The sequence below is a fragment of the Rana temporaria genome, chromosome 7 (assembly GCF_905171775.1).
Source record: "Rana temporaria chromosome 7, aRanTem1.1, whole genome shotgun sequence".
Classification (NCBI taxonomy): domain Eukaryota; kingdom Metazoa; phylum Chordata; class Amphibia; order Anura; family Ranidae; genus Rana; species Rana temporaria.
Window position 1 is genome coordinate 26,529,384 of NC_053495.1, and position 19,346 is coordinate 26,548,729.

Genomic DNA, 19,346 nt, shown 5'->3' on the forward strand with positions numbered 1-19,346 from the left:
TTATGGCCAGCTAAAAAAAAAGGTATTAGGCAAAATGTTGCTCATTAATTCAACATATTATTGTGAAATACAATGGTACCCATAGAAATGAGATCACATCGATCTGATCAGCCCTTTTGTGCTTGATTGGTATGACAATTTTGTGGGGAGCACCCAAACCTGAATGCTGCCTGTTGATTCAGAACAGTGGAAAGCCTGTTGCTATTGTTCCTGTTCCGCAATGCCGCAGTCCCGCTAAAAATCGAAGATCACCTCCATTACCAGCAAAAACAATAAAAAAATAAAAATAAAAGTCCCTAAATCTATCCTGTAGTTTGTAGACGTGATAACTTTTGCGCACACCAATCAATATATGCCTGTGATTTTATTTACTAAAAATATGTAGAAGAATTTATATTGGCCTAAACTAATGCATACATTTTTTTTGGATATGCATTATAGCAGAAAGTAAAACAAGTATGTATTTTTTTAATTGTTGGTCTTTTTTTGTTTATAGCACAAAATTTCGCAATAGTTTGCATCATCTGGGGTGACCCAGATGGTGCACTCTGGGCATGGTTTGATCTTCTGAGAGTCATCTCCAAGTTGTTGATACCTCCCCCTGTCCTGGTTCAAGCGATGTCTTTAGGGTATCCTGCCGATTACATATTTGGTTCCTGCTGATGTGTCCTCCATCCATTTACATTCAGCCTTATTGACCCTTTGAGCGTATGCTCACTTGGGTTCAATAGATCTGGTAAGCCTCCCCTTTTGGCGGTGGGTGTTGTTTTTACACGTTAAGCTTACCGTGAATCACCGTGGTGTTTGGAATTATTTACTGCATACGGTTCATCCATCTATCAAGTTCACATACTCATATGGACTTGCATTTGATTACACTGTCATTCAGTGTTGATATAGACTTTCAGTGTCTTGTGATATTTTTAAATTTTCACTTTGGCGCTACAATTTTTGTATACCATATATTGCTTTCTTGTTTCACTAGATTGTTTGTGGCTGCTTACTACTACGATAGCGTAGATTTAGCTTTGTTTTGGCAAATCCTTCCATGGCTGAAGTGGTTAAAGAGAAAAAACAAGACTTTACAATCACTTGAACTTGAGCCTCTTGCAGTCCCCTGTAGAGCAGAGCTCAAACTGGTTGCTATGGGTATTCACTAGTGCTACTGTTTGCAGCGGTATTAAACCCAGTAGCCTTTCCATTTTTTTAACAACACATGGGATTTTTCTACCTATTTACATATACACACACAAAGTACATTTTTATATATAGTATAATTTTAGATTTGTACCAGCAGGGTCAGAGTACTGTGTTCATAGCTCATGTTACTTTGAAGCGGATGCTTTGAATTAAAATAAAATAAATTCTATTAGATCGGCCTGAAATCTCACATGGAGCGCCGAAGAAAGAAAGAACGTTGTGCAAGGCAGCACGAGGGGGATGAAAAAGCAGGAGGTAGCTGAAATCCCACACAGGCAATTTCACAAAATGAAAACCCACTGTCTCCGAGGCTTTATCGGCACACAAGACAAAAAAAATATTCTTTTTAAATATGAGGATCATTTTATTCAAATCTAACTCAAATGATCTACTTCTGCCTGGAGACTGAGAATAGCATTTTAACTGAATAATTTATTGGGCACCAATTAAATCTGCCTTTAAGAGTTTGGGAATGATAAAAAGATTTGTCACAAAGGTAAAATGATCTGTTAAGACAACAAAAACATGTTAAGTGAAACTCATGTGATGTATCGTTGCGCGATAATAGCTTTCGAAAGAGAAATACAATAAATTATACAGTTGGGTAGCTAAGCAAGAAAACGTCTCGGCGATCCATGAGGATTAGGATCACCAGCTTTGTACAAGACCAGCTGGTTTTTAATAGGTTCACTGGTAGGCCTGGCTAGCATTTTCCACTGGTCATTTTGTGCAGAGACAGCGCAGCTTGAAGACTTATTTTCATTGCTGCTGTTTAAATGCACTTTGGTAAGCAACAAACTACACAGGTAGAGAGGAAACGTCTGTATCATTTTATTTCTGTGGCTGGAGAGGAATAGGCTGGGGTGAAAGGAGCCGGTACAATAATATATGTTGTCCTGGGTGGAGACTACCTGTCATTTTGACAACACTTTCTAACGCTTAGCTGAAAATAGTACATCTTTGCAATTGTACAAATCTTTTCCTACTTTTTCTATGTGTATTTGCATCTTACTAAATCATCACAGTAGAATCGGGCCCTTAAATAAGTACATGCTACTAGTACAGGGCTCAAAATTTCAAGTCCTGAGCTACTAGCCAGGTCTCAAGGGTACTCGCCACCAGTTGCCCTGCCCAACCCCTACCATGCCCGCCCCTAATCCCACCCCTAAACACGCCCTCATAAATTATCTCATGAAATTGCACTTAAATGTTTCATTCAGTATGAAGTTATATAAATAAATATTAACAACTATCTGTGCCCCCAATGCAGCCCTGTGTCCGCCTGTGCAGCCCTGTGTCCCCAGTGCAGCCCTGTGTCCCCAGTGCAGCCCTGTGTCCCCAATGCAGCCCTGTGTCCCCAATGCAGCCCTGTGTCCACATTGCAGCCCTGTGTCCCCATTGCAGCCCTGTGTCCGCCAGTGCAGCCCTGTGTCCGCCAGTGCAGCCCTGTGTCCGCCAATGCAGCCCTGTGTCCCAAATTCAGCCCTGTGTCCGCCAATGCAGCCCCGTGTCCCCAATGCAGCCCTGTGTCGCACAATGCAGCCCTGTGTCCGCCAATGCAGCTCTGTGTCACCATTGCAGCTCTGTGTCCCCATTGCAGCTCTGTGTCCCCAATGAAGCTCTGTGTCCCCAATGAAGCTCTGTGTCCCTAATGAAGCTCCATGTCCCCAATGAAGCTCTGTGTCTTCCATGAAGCTCTGTGTCCTCCATGAAGCTCTGCGTCCCCCATGAATCTCTGTGTCCCCAAGAAGCTCTGTGTACTGTGTAGGTAAATGTGAGAGCCCAAATGGGTGTGAACCCCTTCCCTCTGTCACGTGGTGTTGGGGGGTAGGGATTGGGGTGCGTTGGCACCTTTTCATGTAAACAATACATGGACCCTTAGCAGCATGAAGCTACATTAATCAGAGCATGCTTACTGTGCTTCTGCAAATGGTGTCTAGGTGTAGATTTCCCTGTATGCGCTACAGACTTACAGACTCATGCCCCGTACACACAATGGGTTTTACCGTCGGAAAAACTGCGATGAGAGCTTTTCATCGGGAATCCCGACTGTGTGTATGCTCCATCTGACTTTTTTTCCACAGGAAAACTGCCAGGATCTCTCTTTTCCCTTCAGGAAAAATCCTAGCGGGAAAACCGTTCGTCTGTATGCTTTTCCGACAGGGAAAAAAACGTGCATGCTCAGAATCAAGTCGACGCATGCTCAGAAGCATTGAACTTAATTTTCTTGGCTCGTCGTATTGTTGTACGTCACCGCATTCTTGGCAGTCGAAAGTTTACCGAACTTTTGTGTGACCGTGTGTATACAAGGCAAGCTTGAGAGGAATTCCGTCAGGAAAACCATCAGTTTTTTTTTACGGGAAAACCGCTCGTGTGTAGGGGCCATTAAAGTAGGTTTACCTGAAATGGTCATTTGCAATTTAGTGTAATAACTTTTTTGTCATCTTATATGCAGGGAAGTAGAACAAAATTGAATAACTAAATATCTTACCTGATGGTAATTAAACAATGCTATTCAGCTTTTAATTAGGCTCGGGTAATAATTAGGGATCTTACAATGTTGCACAACAAACAGTTCAAAGTACAAGATGAATGCAGAGGTGGAACGATATTTTTTCTAGTTTTACATGTTCAATAATATCTTGAAAGCTGTGTTGATTATGTGAATAAATGCTTAATAAAAATACACACTTAGGCATAGAAGTTCCAGTGCTTTTCTGCATGCATAATTTACAAGTGCTAATACAGCACAGTGTTGTGTGTGACAGAGCGAATCCATTCTATGAAGACTTGTACATTTTATAGTTTAGACATTCTTTGCTTTATTTTTATGGGCACTGTGTGGCCCTTATGGCCAGCTAAAAAAAAGGTATTAGGCAAAATGTTGCTCATTAATTCAACATATTATTGTGAAATACAATGGTACCCATAGAAATGAGATCACATCGATCTGATCAGCCCTTTTGTGCTTGATTGGTATGACAATTTTGTGGGGAGCACCCAAACCTGAATGCTGCCTGTTGATTCAGAACAGTGGAAAGCCTGTTGCTATTGTTCCTGCTGATAAGCTGGTACAAGCAGTGTCTCCTGTTCCTCCTCTCCACTTACCATAGAAAGTGACTCTGTTGATGTGCCAAGTTTATGGGGCACTCATGAGTCCCCTTTAATTTGTACATCCTGAAGGCAATGCAGTTGAGTATGTACCAACCTCTAATGTCTGGCCTTAAACTGGCCATAGAGCTAACAGTTAAAAAATATGACTTATGTGCTTACACACTCAGTAAGCTGCTGTTACTCTAGTCCACAATTTAACTACAGTAATGGTGATGCTATTGAGTCAGCAGGGGCAAACATCTCTAAAGAAATGTAAGAATTCAGGCTGTTCTGTAGGCCATTTCTAGACAGACACACCTCAGGAGGATTCAGAGGGTAGGCTGTGGGTGCTTAAGCACCTGCCTTTTCAGGGGCATTTAGGGTCTTTTAGTCACAGTCAGGGCCATGTTAGAAGGTTTGCTGAGCCCCTCACCTTATATCCCTGTGGCTACACTACAGTAGGTCCCGTCTTTCCCCTATAAGGGGTATGTGTGACAGCACATGCTAGGGCTGGATTGGGAAGGGTAGAGATGTGGAAAAAGAGAGTAGAGCTTCTCATTAGTGATGAGCCAAGGAAGAATGAACTTTGCCGAGCTAAGAACTCCCTGCAGCCTGCTGAGCCATAAGCTCAAAGGTTTTACATGCCATGGATGTATGGCATGTGTGTAAGGGTGGAAGGGCGCGGTGTGTATTAGGGTGAATAGTGTTGGGTGTACTGGTATGCCTGAAGCCCCGTACACACGGCCGAGGAACTCGACGTGCCAAACACATCGAGTTCCTCGGCGTGTTCAGTCCTGGAGCCGCCGAGGAGCTTGGCGGGCCGAGTTCTCCCATAGAACAATGAGGAAATAGAGAACATGTTCTCTATTTCCTCGCCGAGGTCCTCGTCGGCTTCCTCGGCCGAAAGTGTACACACGGCCGGGTTTCTCGGCAGAATTCAGCTCTGAACCGAGTTTCTGGCTGAATTCTGCCGAGAAACTCGGTCGTGTGTACGGGGCCTGAGAGTGTGTCTTTGAGTATTGGGGTGTATGATGCTTTGGGTATTTGGGCCCATTGTGCTGTGTACTTTGGATTGCATGGTGATGTATCGGGGTGCATGGTGCTGAGAGTACTGAGGTGCATGGTGTTTTAAGTACTGGGTTGTGAGTTTTGAATTACATGGTGCTGTGTGCATTGGGTTGTATGGTGGTCTGTGTATTGGGGCGAATGTTGTGGTGTGTTGAGTACATGCTGTAGTAAAGCATTTATAATTTAACAATAAGTCATAGATCATCCCTAAAGCCACTGAGCATGTAGCTTATATTCAAAACAATTTCTGTATTACTAATACGCCTTCATGGTACAGATATAAACCCAGGTACAACCTAAAAACACTACAGTGCCAGATTTAATATTGTCCAGGGAGTGTATGTACTTCTTACATACATATGGGTAATATGAGCAATGAAACAGCAAACTTGTGGGGTGTGTAGAAAGAATTACAAACATGATGGACTGCAGTATGCAAGGTTATTGAATTTATTAGACAGAAATCAACATTACATTACTCAATCATTTTATTTAATCAGTCTGTCTACCAACTTAATTGCCATAGAAAAATATAAGTATCAGTAGCTGTGCCTGGATTTAAAAATGGGAATCCGGTATGCATAAAGCATTGAAGACACTGTCACGCTGGTATTCAGACGGAAATTATAAAATGATATTGACGTGTAATGAGCTTTGCTGCAATGCAGTCTATTAGATTGCAGGTCTTTTTGACTGGGAAAGAAGTCTCAAATAGAGTTACAGAGTATTTGGGTGTGTTATAAAAGAGTTTCAATGTTAAAGGTAGACTGTAGCAAAAACTGAAAATGAAGTCTTGAATTACAAATAGATTAGCTGCTCGGTTTTTCATCTATAGTTGGTGCTGCTGTTCTGCACCAATACACCCACACCCTGCTTGGGGTTCTGGTGGACATTGAATGGATCTGAGATACTGCAATACCCTTCTTGCTCCTATTCTGCATTCACACCTGAGAGTTGGGTTTTTGAGCATTTTTTTAGGCATTTTTTAAAACTTGTGTACAGTGTTTTAAAGCGTTTGGCTTTAAGTCAATATAGAAAAATACCATCTGTTTAATGATTTGTTGCTATGTTTTTTAGATTTTTCATCCGCTTTTATTTATTTATTTTATTATTATTTATTACCTTTTTTTTTACCATTTTTAAGGGTTTAGGTTTTAAAGGTTAGGGTTAGGGGTTTATTTATTATTATAAATGTATTTGCTTATTATTTATTTTGTTATTTTGTTAGGTTAGGGGTTAAGGTTAGGGTTAGAGGTTAAAGTTTGGGGTTAATATTAGTGTCAAGGGTTAATATTAGGGTTAGGGTTTAGGATTAGTGTTGGGGGTTAATATTAGAGTTAAGAGTCAGGGTTAGAGTTATTTATTTTTTAATGTATTATATATTTATTTTCGTTTAATTATTGCATTTGAGCAGAAAAACGCCCAAACACACATGACAAAATGCACTAAAATGCTCAAAAACGCTTAAAGCAAACATTTTCATGCATTTTTATGGAACAAAAAAGCTTAAAAAAATGAACCAATCTATGCTATCTAATCTAATCTAATGCTGCAGGAAATTAAGTCGGACCAAATCTTTGAAACATTGAACACAGAGGAAAGTGCTTTAGGGACATATTAAATAAAACTATCACCAAGTGCATTCCAAGGGATAATACATATAGAAGAACAAACAAAGGTTAAACCTGGGTGGCTAAACTAAAACATAAAATGTAATATTAAGGACAAAAAAAATGGCCTTTAAAAAGTAAAAAGCGGAGGGGTCATTGTCAGCATTACAGCACTACAAGGAATGCATTAAGAAGTGTAAAAACACCATCAGGGCGGCAAAAAAAACCTATGAGAGACACATAGCGGAAGAGAGTAAAAATAGTCCCAACACATTTTTTTAAATATATTAACCATAAATAAGTGAGGTCGGAACACATAGGCCCCATAAAGGACAAGGAAGGGAAGATAATTACAGATGACAAGAAGGCAACTGTACTAAATGCTTTCTTCTTCTTAATCTTCACACAGGAAGTGGAGGGTATAACAACCACAACTGTATTGTTAGCAACACACAGTATCAACCCTTTTGGCTAACAGAGGCTAGAGTCCGGAGAGGATTTGAGAAGCTTAACATAAATAAATCACCAGAACCAGATGACTTACACCCAAGAGTACTTACAGAACTCAGTCAGATTATAGCAAGACCACTATTGAGGAACGATGTATTTTCCTTGGAGAAGAGATGCTTGAGGGGAGATATGATGGCGCTATATACAAATATCTCAGTCCCAGGGAGTGTAGGAGGACATGGGGCCACACGATGAGACTGGAAGAGAAGCGGTTTAACCTTAAACTGCGTAGGGGGTTTTTCACTGTCAGGGCGGTAAGGATGTGGAAATCTCTCAACCTTACCAACTATGTAACTATATTATATACATTTGTATTAAAGTTCTGAGCCTGGTCTCAAGTTATTTAAAGGGGTGCATGTATGGGTCTGTATTTACACTGTGGAGTAGGAAGCAACACTACTAAAAGAGAGTTAACTTGGCTGGACACAATTGGAGGAGTGTAGTTGCTATGGGTAACCAAGTGAAGGAACAAGCTACATCCAAACAGTTGTTAGGTGTAGTACCTGCTAAAGTGGCAGATCCTCAAAGGTAACAATGGTATGCTAGACTGGTGGAGTGGGCGCAGGCTCAGCACATCCCTCCTAATGCAGACATACATGTTACAGCGTGCAGTGATATGGAACAAGTCACTTTTTAGAGGAACTCTGTATTTATTGTGGCACACAGTGGAAGCTCATCTCTAAATCAGGGAATTGCCTTAATGTTAGATTCTTTACATGACCACAGTCTCTGCCGGGTCCCGGACATTGATGAGTGTGCTTTGCATGAAAGGTACCGCCATGAGCAGGGCGAGTAGGCCCCACACACAAGCTTTGCCTGCTAAGAAAAGCCATGCATTTGGGTAAAGCTACTGCATGTATATTCAGGCACCTTTGGGCATATGCACTCAATACCTGTCTGTAGGCACCTTTAGCAATCTTTAAAGAGTATTTCTAAAACTGAATCAAACAACCACAATAACCTTTACACCAAATATTGCTAATACCGACCTGTTATATCATTTCAAGTAATCTGAGTTCATTTATGACTATCTTGTACATTACAGCGATGATTCATGCTGCTTTGTAAGTAATGTCCATGTTTCGGCCTACATAAGTGACATGAACATGATTTAGAGGGGACTCTGCGCAGATGTCATTGATCATAAACAAATAAATCATTGAAAGGTTTGTCCATATATAACAAATGGTTCTGGAATGTTGAGTAGCTCTTCGAAATGACAGATGATGGAGAAAAAATGCTGTGTTTCTAATAGCACATCTGCACAGTTCGATCAATGAACAAGCTCTGGGCCATACTCATCTGTGCTAATGTCTTTGCATCATACTTGGGGAATGCTGAAACCTGCATTTTAATATCTAGTACAAGCAAAGTATACCATGCTGCACTAAAACATTCTCTGCTATACAAGATTAGCCAATTTGCTAAAATAGAAAAAGCAAGCCAATTCAAACTAAAAGCGGTAGTTCACCCACAATCCCATGATGTTACCATCGAGACAGGCATTGTAGCGCGAGCTACAGTATGCCTGTCCCGATTTTTTTAACCCCGTACTCACCTCGTAGTCGTCCATCGTAGATTCCGGCTCCCGCGGGGAATGGGCGTGCCTATGGAGAGGGAGGATGATTGACGGCCGGCCCTGGCACGTCACTCTCCCCGAAGACAGCCGGAGTAGGTCTCGGCTCTTCACGGCGCGTGCGCACAGGCTATGCGCACGCGTCGTGAAGACCAAGCCTATTTCGGCTATTTCCGGAGAAGCGTGACGCGCCAGAGCCGGCCGTCAATCATCCTCCGTCTCCAGAGGCACGCCCATTCCCCGGTATCTTCGATGGACGACTACAAGGTGAGTATGGGGGGAAAAAATTCGGGACAGGCATACTGTAGCTCGCGCTACAGTGCCTGATTTAAAGGTAAAAGAAAAAAAAATTTTTTTTTTCCTGTCGATAGGGTGAACCCCCGCTTAAAGGAATGATGTAAAAAAATGCCATAATACATACCCCTATCAATTAATCTCTTAAAGTGGACCTGAACCCAAAAAGTAAAAGTTTTGCTATGTTATAGGGAATATCTTGAAGTGTTAAAGTGGAACATCACCCTAAAGACTAAAGGGAAGGTTCTACTAAAGATTCACAGCCAGCTGCTCACATAACCGGTTTGGGTGAGCACAGCGCTAGATCCCTGGACAGGTAAATGTCCTTTTATTAAAATTGAGCAGCTAAAGTATTTGTAGCTGCTGACTTTTAGTTTTTTTTCAAACAGGGAGACAAACTGCTTTAATTATGCCTAAGCAGTACCCTAAAATATGTATCTCCAAACTTGTTCATCCATGTCTTTACCTTGCTTTGTACACTGGTGCACAGTCATGTTAGACCAGGAAGGGGCCATCCCCGAATTTGTCTAGTATGTCTTGGTATGCTGACACAAAGGGGATAGGCCCAACCCCTGAAAAACAACCCCATACCATAATCCCCTCTCCACCAAATGATTTGGACCAGTGCACAAAGCAGGGTCCATAAAGACATGGATGAGCGAGTTTGGGGTGGAGAAACTTGACTGACGTCAAACCGATAGAACACCTTTGGGATGAATTTGAGTGGAGACTGCGAGTCAGGCCTTCTTGTCCAAATCAGTGCCTGGCCTCACAAATGCGCTTCTGGAAGAATTGTCAAACATTCCCATAGACACACTCCTAAACATTGTGGACAGCCTTCCCAGAAGAGTTGAAGCTCTTATAGCTGCAAAGGGTGTCCAACTCAATATTGAACCCTACAGACTAATGCCGCGTACACACAATCGGAATTTCCGACAACAAATGTTCGATGTGAGCTTTTGGTCGGATATTCTGACCATGTGTACGCTCCATTGGACATTTGCTTTTGGAATTTCCGGCAACAAATGTTTGAGAGCTGGTTCTGAATTTTTACGACAACAAAAGTTCTTGACGGAAATTCGGATCATGTGTATGCAATTCAGACACACAAAAATCCTACGCATGCTTGGAATCATTGAACTTCCCTTTTCTCGGCTCGTCGTAGTGTTGTACGTCACCGCGTTCTTGGCGGTCGGAATTTCCGACAACATTTGTGTGACGGTGTGTATGCAAGACTAGTTTGAGCCGACATTTTGTTGGAAAAAAATCCACGGTTTTGTTGTTGGAATGTCCGATCGTCTGTATGCGGCATAAGACTGGGATTCCATTAAAGTTCATGTGCGTGTAAAGGCAGGCATCCCAATACTTTTAGTAATATAGTGTATGTCCATCAGGCTGCACTTGGCAACGCAATGGCCCATTTATTAGCCTGTAAAGCGGTATTAAATCCAAAACCAAAAAAGGAATATTTTGCATGTAACCAATCATCAGATGTTATTGCTGCATTGTTTTTCTTTTTTACTATCTGTTTTTACTTGCTGATCCAGCATGCAACACTCCTATGTAAAATAATAAATGTTTGCTTCTGGGGTTGATACCGCTGTAAGCTTTGCAGCACTGGGGTCCCTGTTTCAAATTCCAGTCAAAGCACTACCTGCTTGGGGTCTGCATGTTCTTCTTGTGTTTCAGTGAATTTCTTCCTGCGCTCCAAAGACATGCTGCTAGGTAAATTGGTCCTAGCATGTGTATGCATGTAAGATAAATAGCTAGATTCACGTAGGGTTACGCCGGCGTATCAGTAGATATGACGTCGTAACTCTGAATCTACGCCGTCGCAAATTTAAGCGTATTCTGTAAACCAGATACGCTTAAATTAGGCTAAGATACGAGCTGCGTAAGTCTCCTACGCCATCGTATCTTAGGGTGCAATATTTACGCTGGCCGCTAGGTGGCGCTTCAGTTGAGTTCGGAGTAGAATATGCAAATGACTAGATACGCCGATTCAGAAACGTATGTGCGCCCGGCGCATTTTTTTACGTCGTTTACGTACGGCTTTTTCCGGCGTAAAGTTAGTCGAACAAATAGCTGGCCTAGTCAATGTTAAGTATGGCCGTCGTTCCCACATCGAAATTTGAACATTTTACGTTGTTTGCGTAAGTCGTCCGTGAATGGGGCTGGACGTAATTTACGTTCACGTCGAAACCAATACGTCCTTGCGGCGTACTTTGGAGCAATGCACACTGGGATATGTACACGGACGGCGCATGCGCCGTTCGTAAAAAACGGCAATCACGTCGGGTCACCAATCATTTACATAAAACACGCCCCCTCATCCTCATTTGAATTAGGCGCGCTTACGCCGGCCCCATTTACGCTACGCCGCCGTAACTTAGGAGGCAAGTGATTTGTGAATACAGCACTTGCCTCTCTGACTTAAGGCGGAGTAGCGTAAATACGATACGCTACGCTGCCTGAAAGATGCAGCAATCTACCTGAATCCAGCTAATAGACTGTAGTTTGTAAGCTCCATAAGGGAAGGGACTGATGTGAATCTACAATATGTAAAGCACTGTGTAAATTGTTGGTGCTATATACATACTGTGCCTGTAATAAATAAAATATCACATTTGAATGGTCTGACATTTCAATATGCTAGGTAAGTTTGGAATCCTTGAAGACCAGATTACTTTTCTTATACTACACAACCATAATTTTACATTACAAATGTACCTCATTGCTGCTGTCACTTCTATAGAAATCGTCCTCCATTTGCGCTCCTCGTTTGTCATGTTCCAGGAGATCTGGAGAGATGACGTCTCTGGAAATCTGAAAGGCCTGAAGTTTCCCATGAGATGTTGTACAAATCTTTGAGGAAGTGGGGGATACTTCATGTGGGTCCTCAGGGGCCCCATCTGCAGGATAGCTGGTGTCATTTTGGCTGCTATCTGCCAGCGGGTGACAGCTGAGACTGATGTTTGTTTGATGTTGGGTATTAGACAGTATGGATTCTTCATCTTGGGAAGCGTCAGGAAATACCCACTCATCTGGAAGATAAAGCATGTGAAAGGTGATAATGTGTCATGTATAATCCCTATAACAATTGGGTATAATTAGCAAATTTTTGGCTTCTCAAGTGTGATGATACACAAGAGAGCGCCAATCTATAACTTGTATTTGTGTGTATATACAGCAGAAAGCAGTTATTTAACAGATGGTAAATCAGCTCTGTTTTCTCTCCAACTAATCGTTTCTTTATAAAGCTGAAATCAAGGCAACTAAAAACACCAAATTTTGGCCCGGATTCACAGACACTGGCGCATATTTATGCCGCCGTAGCGTATCTCCTTTACGCTACGGCGACGCAGCGCAGAGAGGCGAGCACTGAATTCATAAAGCCAGTGCTTCCAAATCTGCGCTGGGTTTCTAAGGTGTAAGTCTGCGTAAGTGGAAGTGTGCGTGAGCCATGCTAATGAGGCGTGACCCCATGCAAATGATGGGCCGAGCGCCAGACAGATATGTTTCGCCAACTGCGCATGCGCTGTCCCGTGGGCACATCTCAGTGCGCATGCTCACAATCACGTCGGAACAACTGCCTAAGATACGTCGGATCACTGCCTACGGCGTGAACGTAACCTACGCCTAGTCATATTCACGTCCTACGTAAAATACATCGGCTTGTGTTCCCTGGTGAAGCCCTTTGCATGGATGCTGCTGAGTTACACCACCTTTATGGGGCATAACTTTACGCCGGACGTATGACTTTACGCGATAAAAAATATATATAATGTTTGGGGGTTTTAATTAGAGGAAAGAAGATGGCAGTGAAAATAGTGAAAAATGACATTAGAATTGCTGTTTAACTTGTAATGCTTAACTTGTAATACCAAACGGCCACCACCAGATGGCGCCAGCTCAAATCTGGTGGTAATAACTTGTAATACCAACGGCTCACCACCAGATGGCGCCAGATGCCCACCTTCCAAGCCAAGTCGCCAGGACACTATTTCCAGTCGCCATGGCGACCTGGCGACCGGGATTTGTCGAGCCCTGCTGTATGTAATTGCTGTTGGAGGCTCTGGTGCGTGCACCCTGCTGGAGCAGCGCTCCCGATGTGGTTGGACACAGAGGGAGCCAATCCGCTGGTCCGACCCATTTAGACGAGAGACAGAACAGCGGTCTGCCTATGTAAACAATTCAGTCTTTTTTTGTGCAGTAAAGCATGCTTGTTATACTCACTGTGAAACTTAAGGGGTTAATCATCTGCCTTGTATAAAAAGGCAGTTTAACCCTTTATTTTCTGTTCTTCCCCACTTCCACAGTCCCCAATCTATCTGCTGAACAGGGGCTAGGGGACAAGCTACACATGCTCAGTGTGGTGTGTATTGCTAGAGAGTTTTTTTTTCTTGAAAGAGTGCATGTGATCAGCACAGGGCCAATCAGCACTGTCCAGACAGAGTCAGGGGTCCTGCAGCCTCATCAACAGAATGGAAACTCCTCCTAGAAGCTTTAACCAGACACTGATAGAAGTCACACAACTGATTTTACTGCTGATAAAAAAAAGGAATTTAGCCATTTATATTTGGCTAAAACTATTGCATTTCCATGTTTGTGTACTGAGGAAGACCAGATATAGTGAATGCAGGCTCCTGGGTTTAGTAACACTTTAAAGTGTTACTAAACCTAGGACTCTGTATTCACTATATCTGGTCTCCCACAGTACACAGACCATGGAAATGCAATTATTTTTGTAAATATAAACTGCTAAATATCTTTCCCCCTCAGCAGCATATAGCAGTTTTGTGACTTCTATCAGTGTCTCGTTAAAGTTTGTAGAAGGAGTTTTCAGTCTCCTATGACTGTCCTATGAGGTTGCGAGACCTCTGGTCCTCTGTCTGGACAGTGGCAATCACATGTACCCTCCCAAGAAAAAAAAAAACACTACAGCAATACACACCCAACTGAGTTGGGTTGAGAGGTATCTTGATATAGCGCGGTGTTACCCCAATGGGTCCCGACGCGCTTGGGCCAATTTAGACAGAATCCGATTAACCTACCACCATGTTTTTTAGAGTGTGGTAGGAAACCAGAGTACCCGGAGGAAACCCACGCAGGCACAGGGAGAACATGCATACTCCAGGCAGATGATGTCAGTGACCCTTTTGCTGCTCGGTGAAAGTGCTAACCACTACACCACTGAGCATGTGGGTGACTCCAAAGGCTCTCTTCTATCAGGAGATGGTTAGGGGACAGGAGAGGGTTAGGGGACAGTGGAAGAAGGGGAGGATCAGAGAAGACAGGATGAAACAGCCTTTTAATACAATGCAGAGGATTAACCCTGTAGGTTCCACAGTGAGTAAAACAAGCATGCTTTACTGCATATATAAACTTATTTTACTGTTGTGGGTTTAGTAACACTTTACATGTTTCCCTTTTAATCTGTGGGGGTCAATATTGATTTATGCCCTTTTTATTATGCATATTGTATTTAATTACATGTGTCACATTGGATATGATACATTTTGGGTAGTTCTGGACGATTTTATACATTCCTGGCTTCAAGACATCACACCCTGTGTCTAGGCGGGACGTTGGATGTTTCCCTACAGTACTGCTGTTAATCAAGCATTAAAGAACAGATCAGGAGACATTGCTGCCTGTGATATTAGTGGTTTACAAGGGGAACTTGCAGGCACACTGTGCAACGGCACGGCATTCCATATTGCTAATGGAGGATCACACATGGGAGGGTGAACAGTACCACGGCATTAGGAATCACCCTATCACAGGAAGCCCACAGAAGAAGCAGAAACTGGCATAACAACAGATATTTATTATAACTTTACTAAAAGCACTAAAAACTTCATTGCACTGTTATACCAGCCAAAAAGGGAACTACTGAATTTATAGAAGTTCAGTAGTTGGGTTTAAAATATGAACAAAGTGGAATTTCCTTTTATGGGAAAGGGTTATTAATTGTTGGCCTAACCCTTTGTTTTAGATAAGTGATGTTTCTGTTTTATATATATATCAATACATCTTTTGTTGTTATTATAGAAACATATACAATTCTTTTAATTACAAGCTTTCAAAATAAAATATACAATGACAAACATAAAGCATTGTTTTAGGGTAAAACAATTAAATAAATCACAATTGGACTATTTAATTATACCTTTTTCAGAGTTTAATGGTGTTGTCATGGAAAAATAATCAGAATTGCATTGCTTTTTATATTTCTTCAATTTGTTAATGATTTGGAGACCGAAGAGGAAATGAAATATTGTCCAGTTAAGATTTTTACACAAACTTGCAATTTTCTTAATAATTGATGGAAAATAGTGGTCATAGCTATGGGCAATTCATTTGCATTTCATTGTCAGTTTGGGTTATAATAATGTGTGAGAAATTCACAAGTCTGAAATTATAATTAACACCTGCCTTGCAGTCAGTCCTTTAAGGCTTTTCCTCCTTTGATGTAATTCAAGTTGAACATGCTTCATTTATTGTAATCGTTCAGCAATACTTTTCACTGACGGTGACTGAGGAATGTAAATGAACCGGAGGCTTGTGTGATGGGCCTGTGTGATTCCAGATTCCACTGAAAACTTCAGGAACTTTTTTAAAAGAGAATCCCAAGAGGCCCATTAGCTTCAGTTTTAATTTGAATTTCAAATTTCAGGCCCTCGTGAAGAACGATACACAAATAAAAAATGCATGAAGATAAGTATTTCATGGAGTCTTTCTGACCATGTTTTAACCTAATGTGCTTGACGTAGAAAGTACCCTAAAATCTCCAACTGGTGCATACTTAGGCAGGTTAACTAGCTGGCAGCCAAGGGAAAATTTAAAGGAATACCATGGAGGGAAAGAAAATTGTAAGTATGTGTTAGTACTAGCAATAGCAGGCTAGGATGTAACTGCAGGGGATCAAGAAGAGCAGAAGATTCTAAGCAAATTAAGTCAACAGGCTACTCCTCCTCATTATTTGGCAGCCTTGAGCTCACCTCACGTTGTAAAGAATAAATAATATTATTTCTTCTGCTAGCTGCTGTTTGCCTTTTAGGTCTTGTTCACACAGGGCAATTTGATCCTTGCTCCACACATTACAAAGTTTAACGGGTACAGAGATGAACAGGTATTGCATAGTTGTCAACTGTCCTGATTTGACCGGGACATTCACGAAATTCAGATGGGCAGACATGCCCAGTGGGTCTGATACCACATAAAAAAGCTGCACCGTTCCACCGTCACCCGGTGAGGTGTGAGCATGGTCAGAAACTTACATTATTAAAGCCCTAAACACACGATCGGTTTGTCTGATGAAAACAGACCGATGGACCCTTTTCATTGGACAAACCGATCGTGTGTGGGCCCCATCGTTTTTTTTCCCATCGGTGAAAAAAAATAGAACCTGTATTAAATTTTTCCTATGAATAAAAAATGATCGTCTGTGGGGAAGTCCATCGGTCCAAAATCCATGCATGCTCAGAATCAAGTCGACGCATGCTCAGAAGCATTGAACTTCATTTTTCTCAGCGCGTCATAGTGTTTTACGTCACCGCGTTGGACACGGTCGGATTTCTGACTGATGGTGTGTAGGCAAGACTGATGAAAGTCAGCTTCATCGGATATCTGACGAAAAAATCCATCGGATTAGATTCCATCAGATATCCGATCGTGTGTACAGGGCATAAGAGTTGGCTTTCTCTCCTGCGTTCAGCCACCTGACCTCTGATGACCAATGTCAGGTCTGCTCTTCTCCAGCCACAGTGTATAAAAGCCTATGCTTCCTGGGATAAGTGATGTGGATATCCCATGAGGCCTCAGGAGCCTGAGTATGACATTCTCATCTAGGTGAGAATGCAGGGAGGAGTGTGGGCTGCATCAGAATAAACAACCCCTTCATCTAAAAAAAATCATCTATTTTACTCTGTGGGAGAGTAAGGGGGTGCAATGAGTGTAAATTTCTTTTTCTGAGTTAAGATTTGCTTTAGGCATTGCCAAGGCAAAAGTTTGATGTTAGAGCTGTTGGTCTGGACAGTTTTTTATTTTTACCTTTCCTTCAATTTCCCACTAATATGTTTAATTCTTTGTAATTTCCGGTATACTGGTTAATGTGACTCCTCCTTTCCCCTACTTGACAGTACTGGTGTTTGGTGATTGGTTGCTTAAAGGATAGGTTCACCTTTAGAAACATGTTACCATGCATCTGTATTTAGGGTGTAACATGTTGCTAAGTGCTGAACAGCCTCACACCCAGAGCTCCCCTTCTTGACATTGGGTGGAGGCTTCGCCTGCACAACCACGTCCATAAACTACAGGTCCCATCTTCCACTGAGATGAGTGCAATCAAAAGATCATTCACAGGCCTGGCAAGCTCAGGCTTATGGCTATGGGTATGTTAATGTTGTCTCTATCATTGTTGTGTTTACCTGTTAGCTTGCATTGTTTGCTGCGTTAGATTTTGCCACATTTGATTCAGAGTAAACTAAGATTCATCCCTCGTTCACACTGGTGCGTTTTGACATGCGATTTGACATGTCAAATCGCATATCAAATCTGTGGCATTTGTTGGCAATTGCACTGTTCTATCAGTGCGACATCTGCGGCGCTACACCAATTTCACCAATTTCAAAAAGTAGTTTCTGTACTACTTTTTGTGATTTCGGTCTGCGATTTACATTGACATATGTCACAGATGTCTCTGTAATCGCGACCGAAATCGGGACTGACAAGCGGGAGTGAAATCGTAAGAGTTCAGCTGAACTTGCATGGCTTCATTCCCGCAGCACAGTGTGAACCTGGGATAAAGTTTAGTTGGTGTGTCAGATTGTTCCTTGTACAATCATAATAATATGAGTTTTCTTATCCTGAAGCCAATGCCATCTCACACACTGCACAAAAGAATAACAGCAGAAATAAAAATGAACCTAGTACCTACTCCTTTTATTTATGGGAAAATAAACAGGAGCCAATAGGACATCAGCCCAATAACTGCATATACAATAAACAAGTAAATAAGGGATTACAAATGTAAGGGGGGGGGGGGTCTTTAAAATATGCACCACTTACACAAGGCCACACAGAAGACTGCAGCAAGCAAACGGTGGCACCCTCAATCACACTCTGGTTTGCCAAGATTAATTAAACTAAACAGATGGAGGGAGTAATGGCATCAGCGAATGATCGGGATGATCACTTCCATACTACTTGGTTCTACTGGATCGTATTCACCTGTCCCCCGGAAGTACAGAGCTATAATGGGATCCCAAGAGTAACTCATCACTAAGACAGTGTGTGGCCAGAGAATACACCGCCATGCCCTACACATTTCATCAGAAGCTGACATCATCAGGGGACCCTGACAATGTCATCTTCTGATGAAACATGTAGGGCGTGGCCTACTGAAGGACGTCAGAATGCACAACTTGCTTTCCTTGTTCCAATGCCGGCCAATGTTTGATATTGCATGGTTTCTAAGTGACGATCTATGCAAGTGCAATACTGTATTTTATTAAACGAGTTTGTGAAGATTTTAAACTATGTGCAGATTCTTTTTCTTGTACATGATATAATTTATGGGAGGAGAGATCTGGTGATAAACTTTGGGGTCTGTGCCATTGAGAATCTGACAGCTGCCCAAAGGAGCGCTATGATCTCTCATGCTCATTATGACCGCTCATAACCAGAGGGTCGTAGTCTTTTGTAAGTGGCTTTGGAGCTCTATTTTGCACACGTGGTGGATATATAAAGCGTTCTTATTCATTTTGGGAAATGCGTTCTGCTTTCTTTCAACCTTTAATGGGGTATTTTCACTCTGGAATTGTGTGCACTGTTCACAGTTTGGATGATTCCCTATTCATTTTCTGTGTAACACATGGACTTATGTTTGCACAGTATTTGATTATATATGATTTATGGACTTTGAATTACTATTATGAACTTATAATAATTTTAAAGGGTTGCACAAATATTGCTGACATAGCGCCCCCTAT

The 19,346-nt window shown here is 41.9% G+C and overlaps 1 protein-coding gene across 1 annotated transcript in view; it reads right to left on the reverse strand.

Annotated features, from left to right (window-relative positions):
- CFAP20DC (CFAP20 domain containing) overlaps nucleotides 1-19,346 on the reverse strand; it is a 306,201-nt gene that overhangs the window by 142,351 nt on the left and 144,504 nt on the right. The window contains exon 13 of the mRNA XM_040359112.1: nucleotides 12,082-12,395. Within this exon, the coding sequence (XP_040215046.1) occupies nucleotides 12,082-12,395 (314 nt within the window). The remainder of the gene's footprint in view (nucleotides 1-12,081; nucleotides 12,396-19,346) is intronic.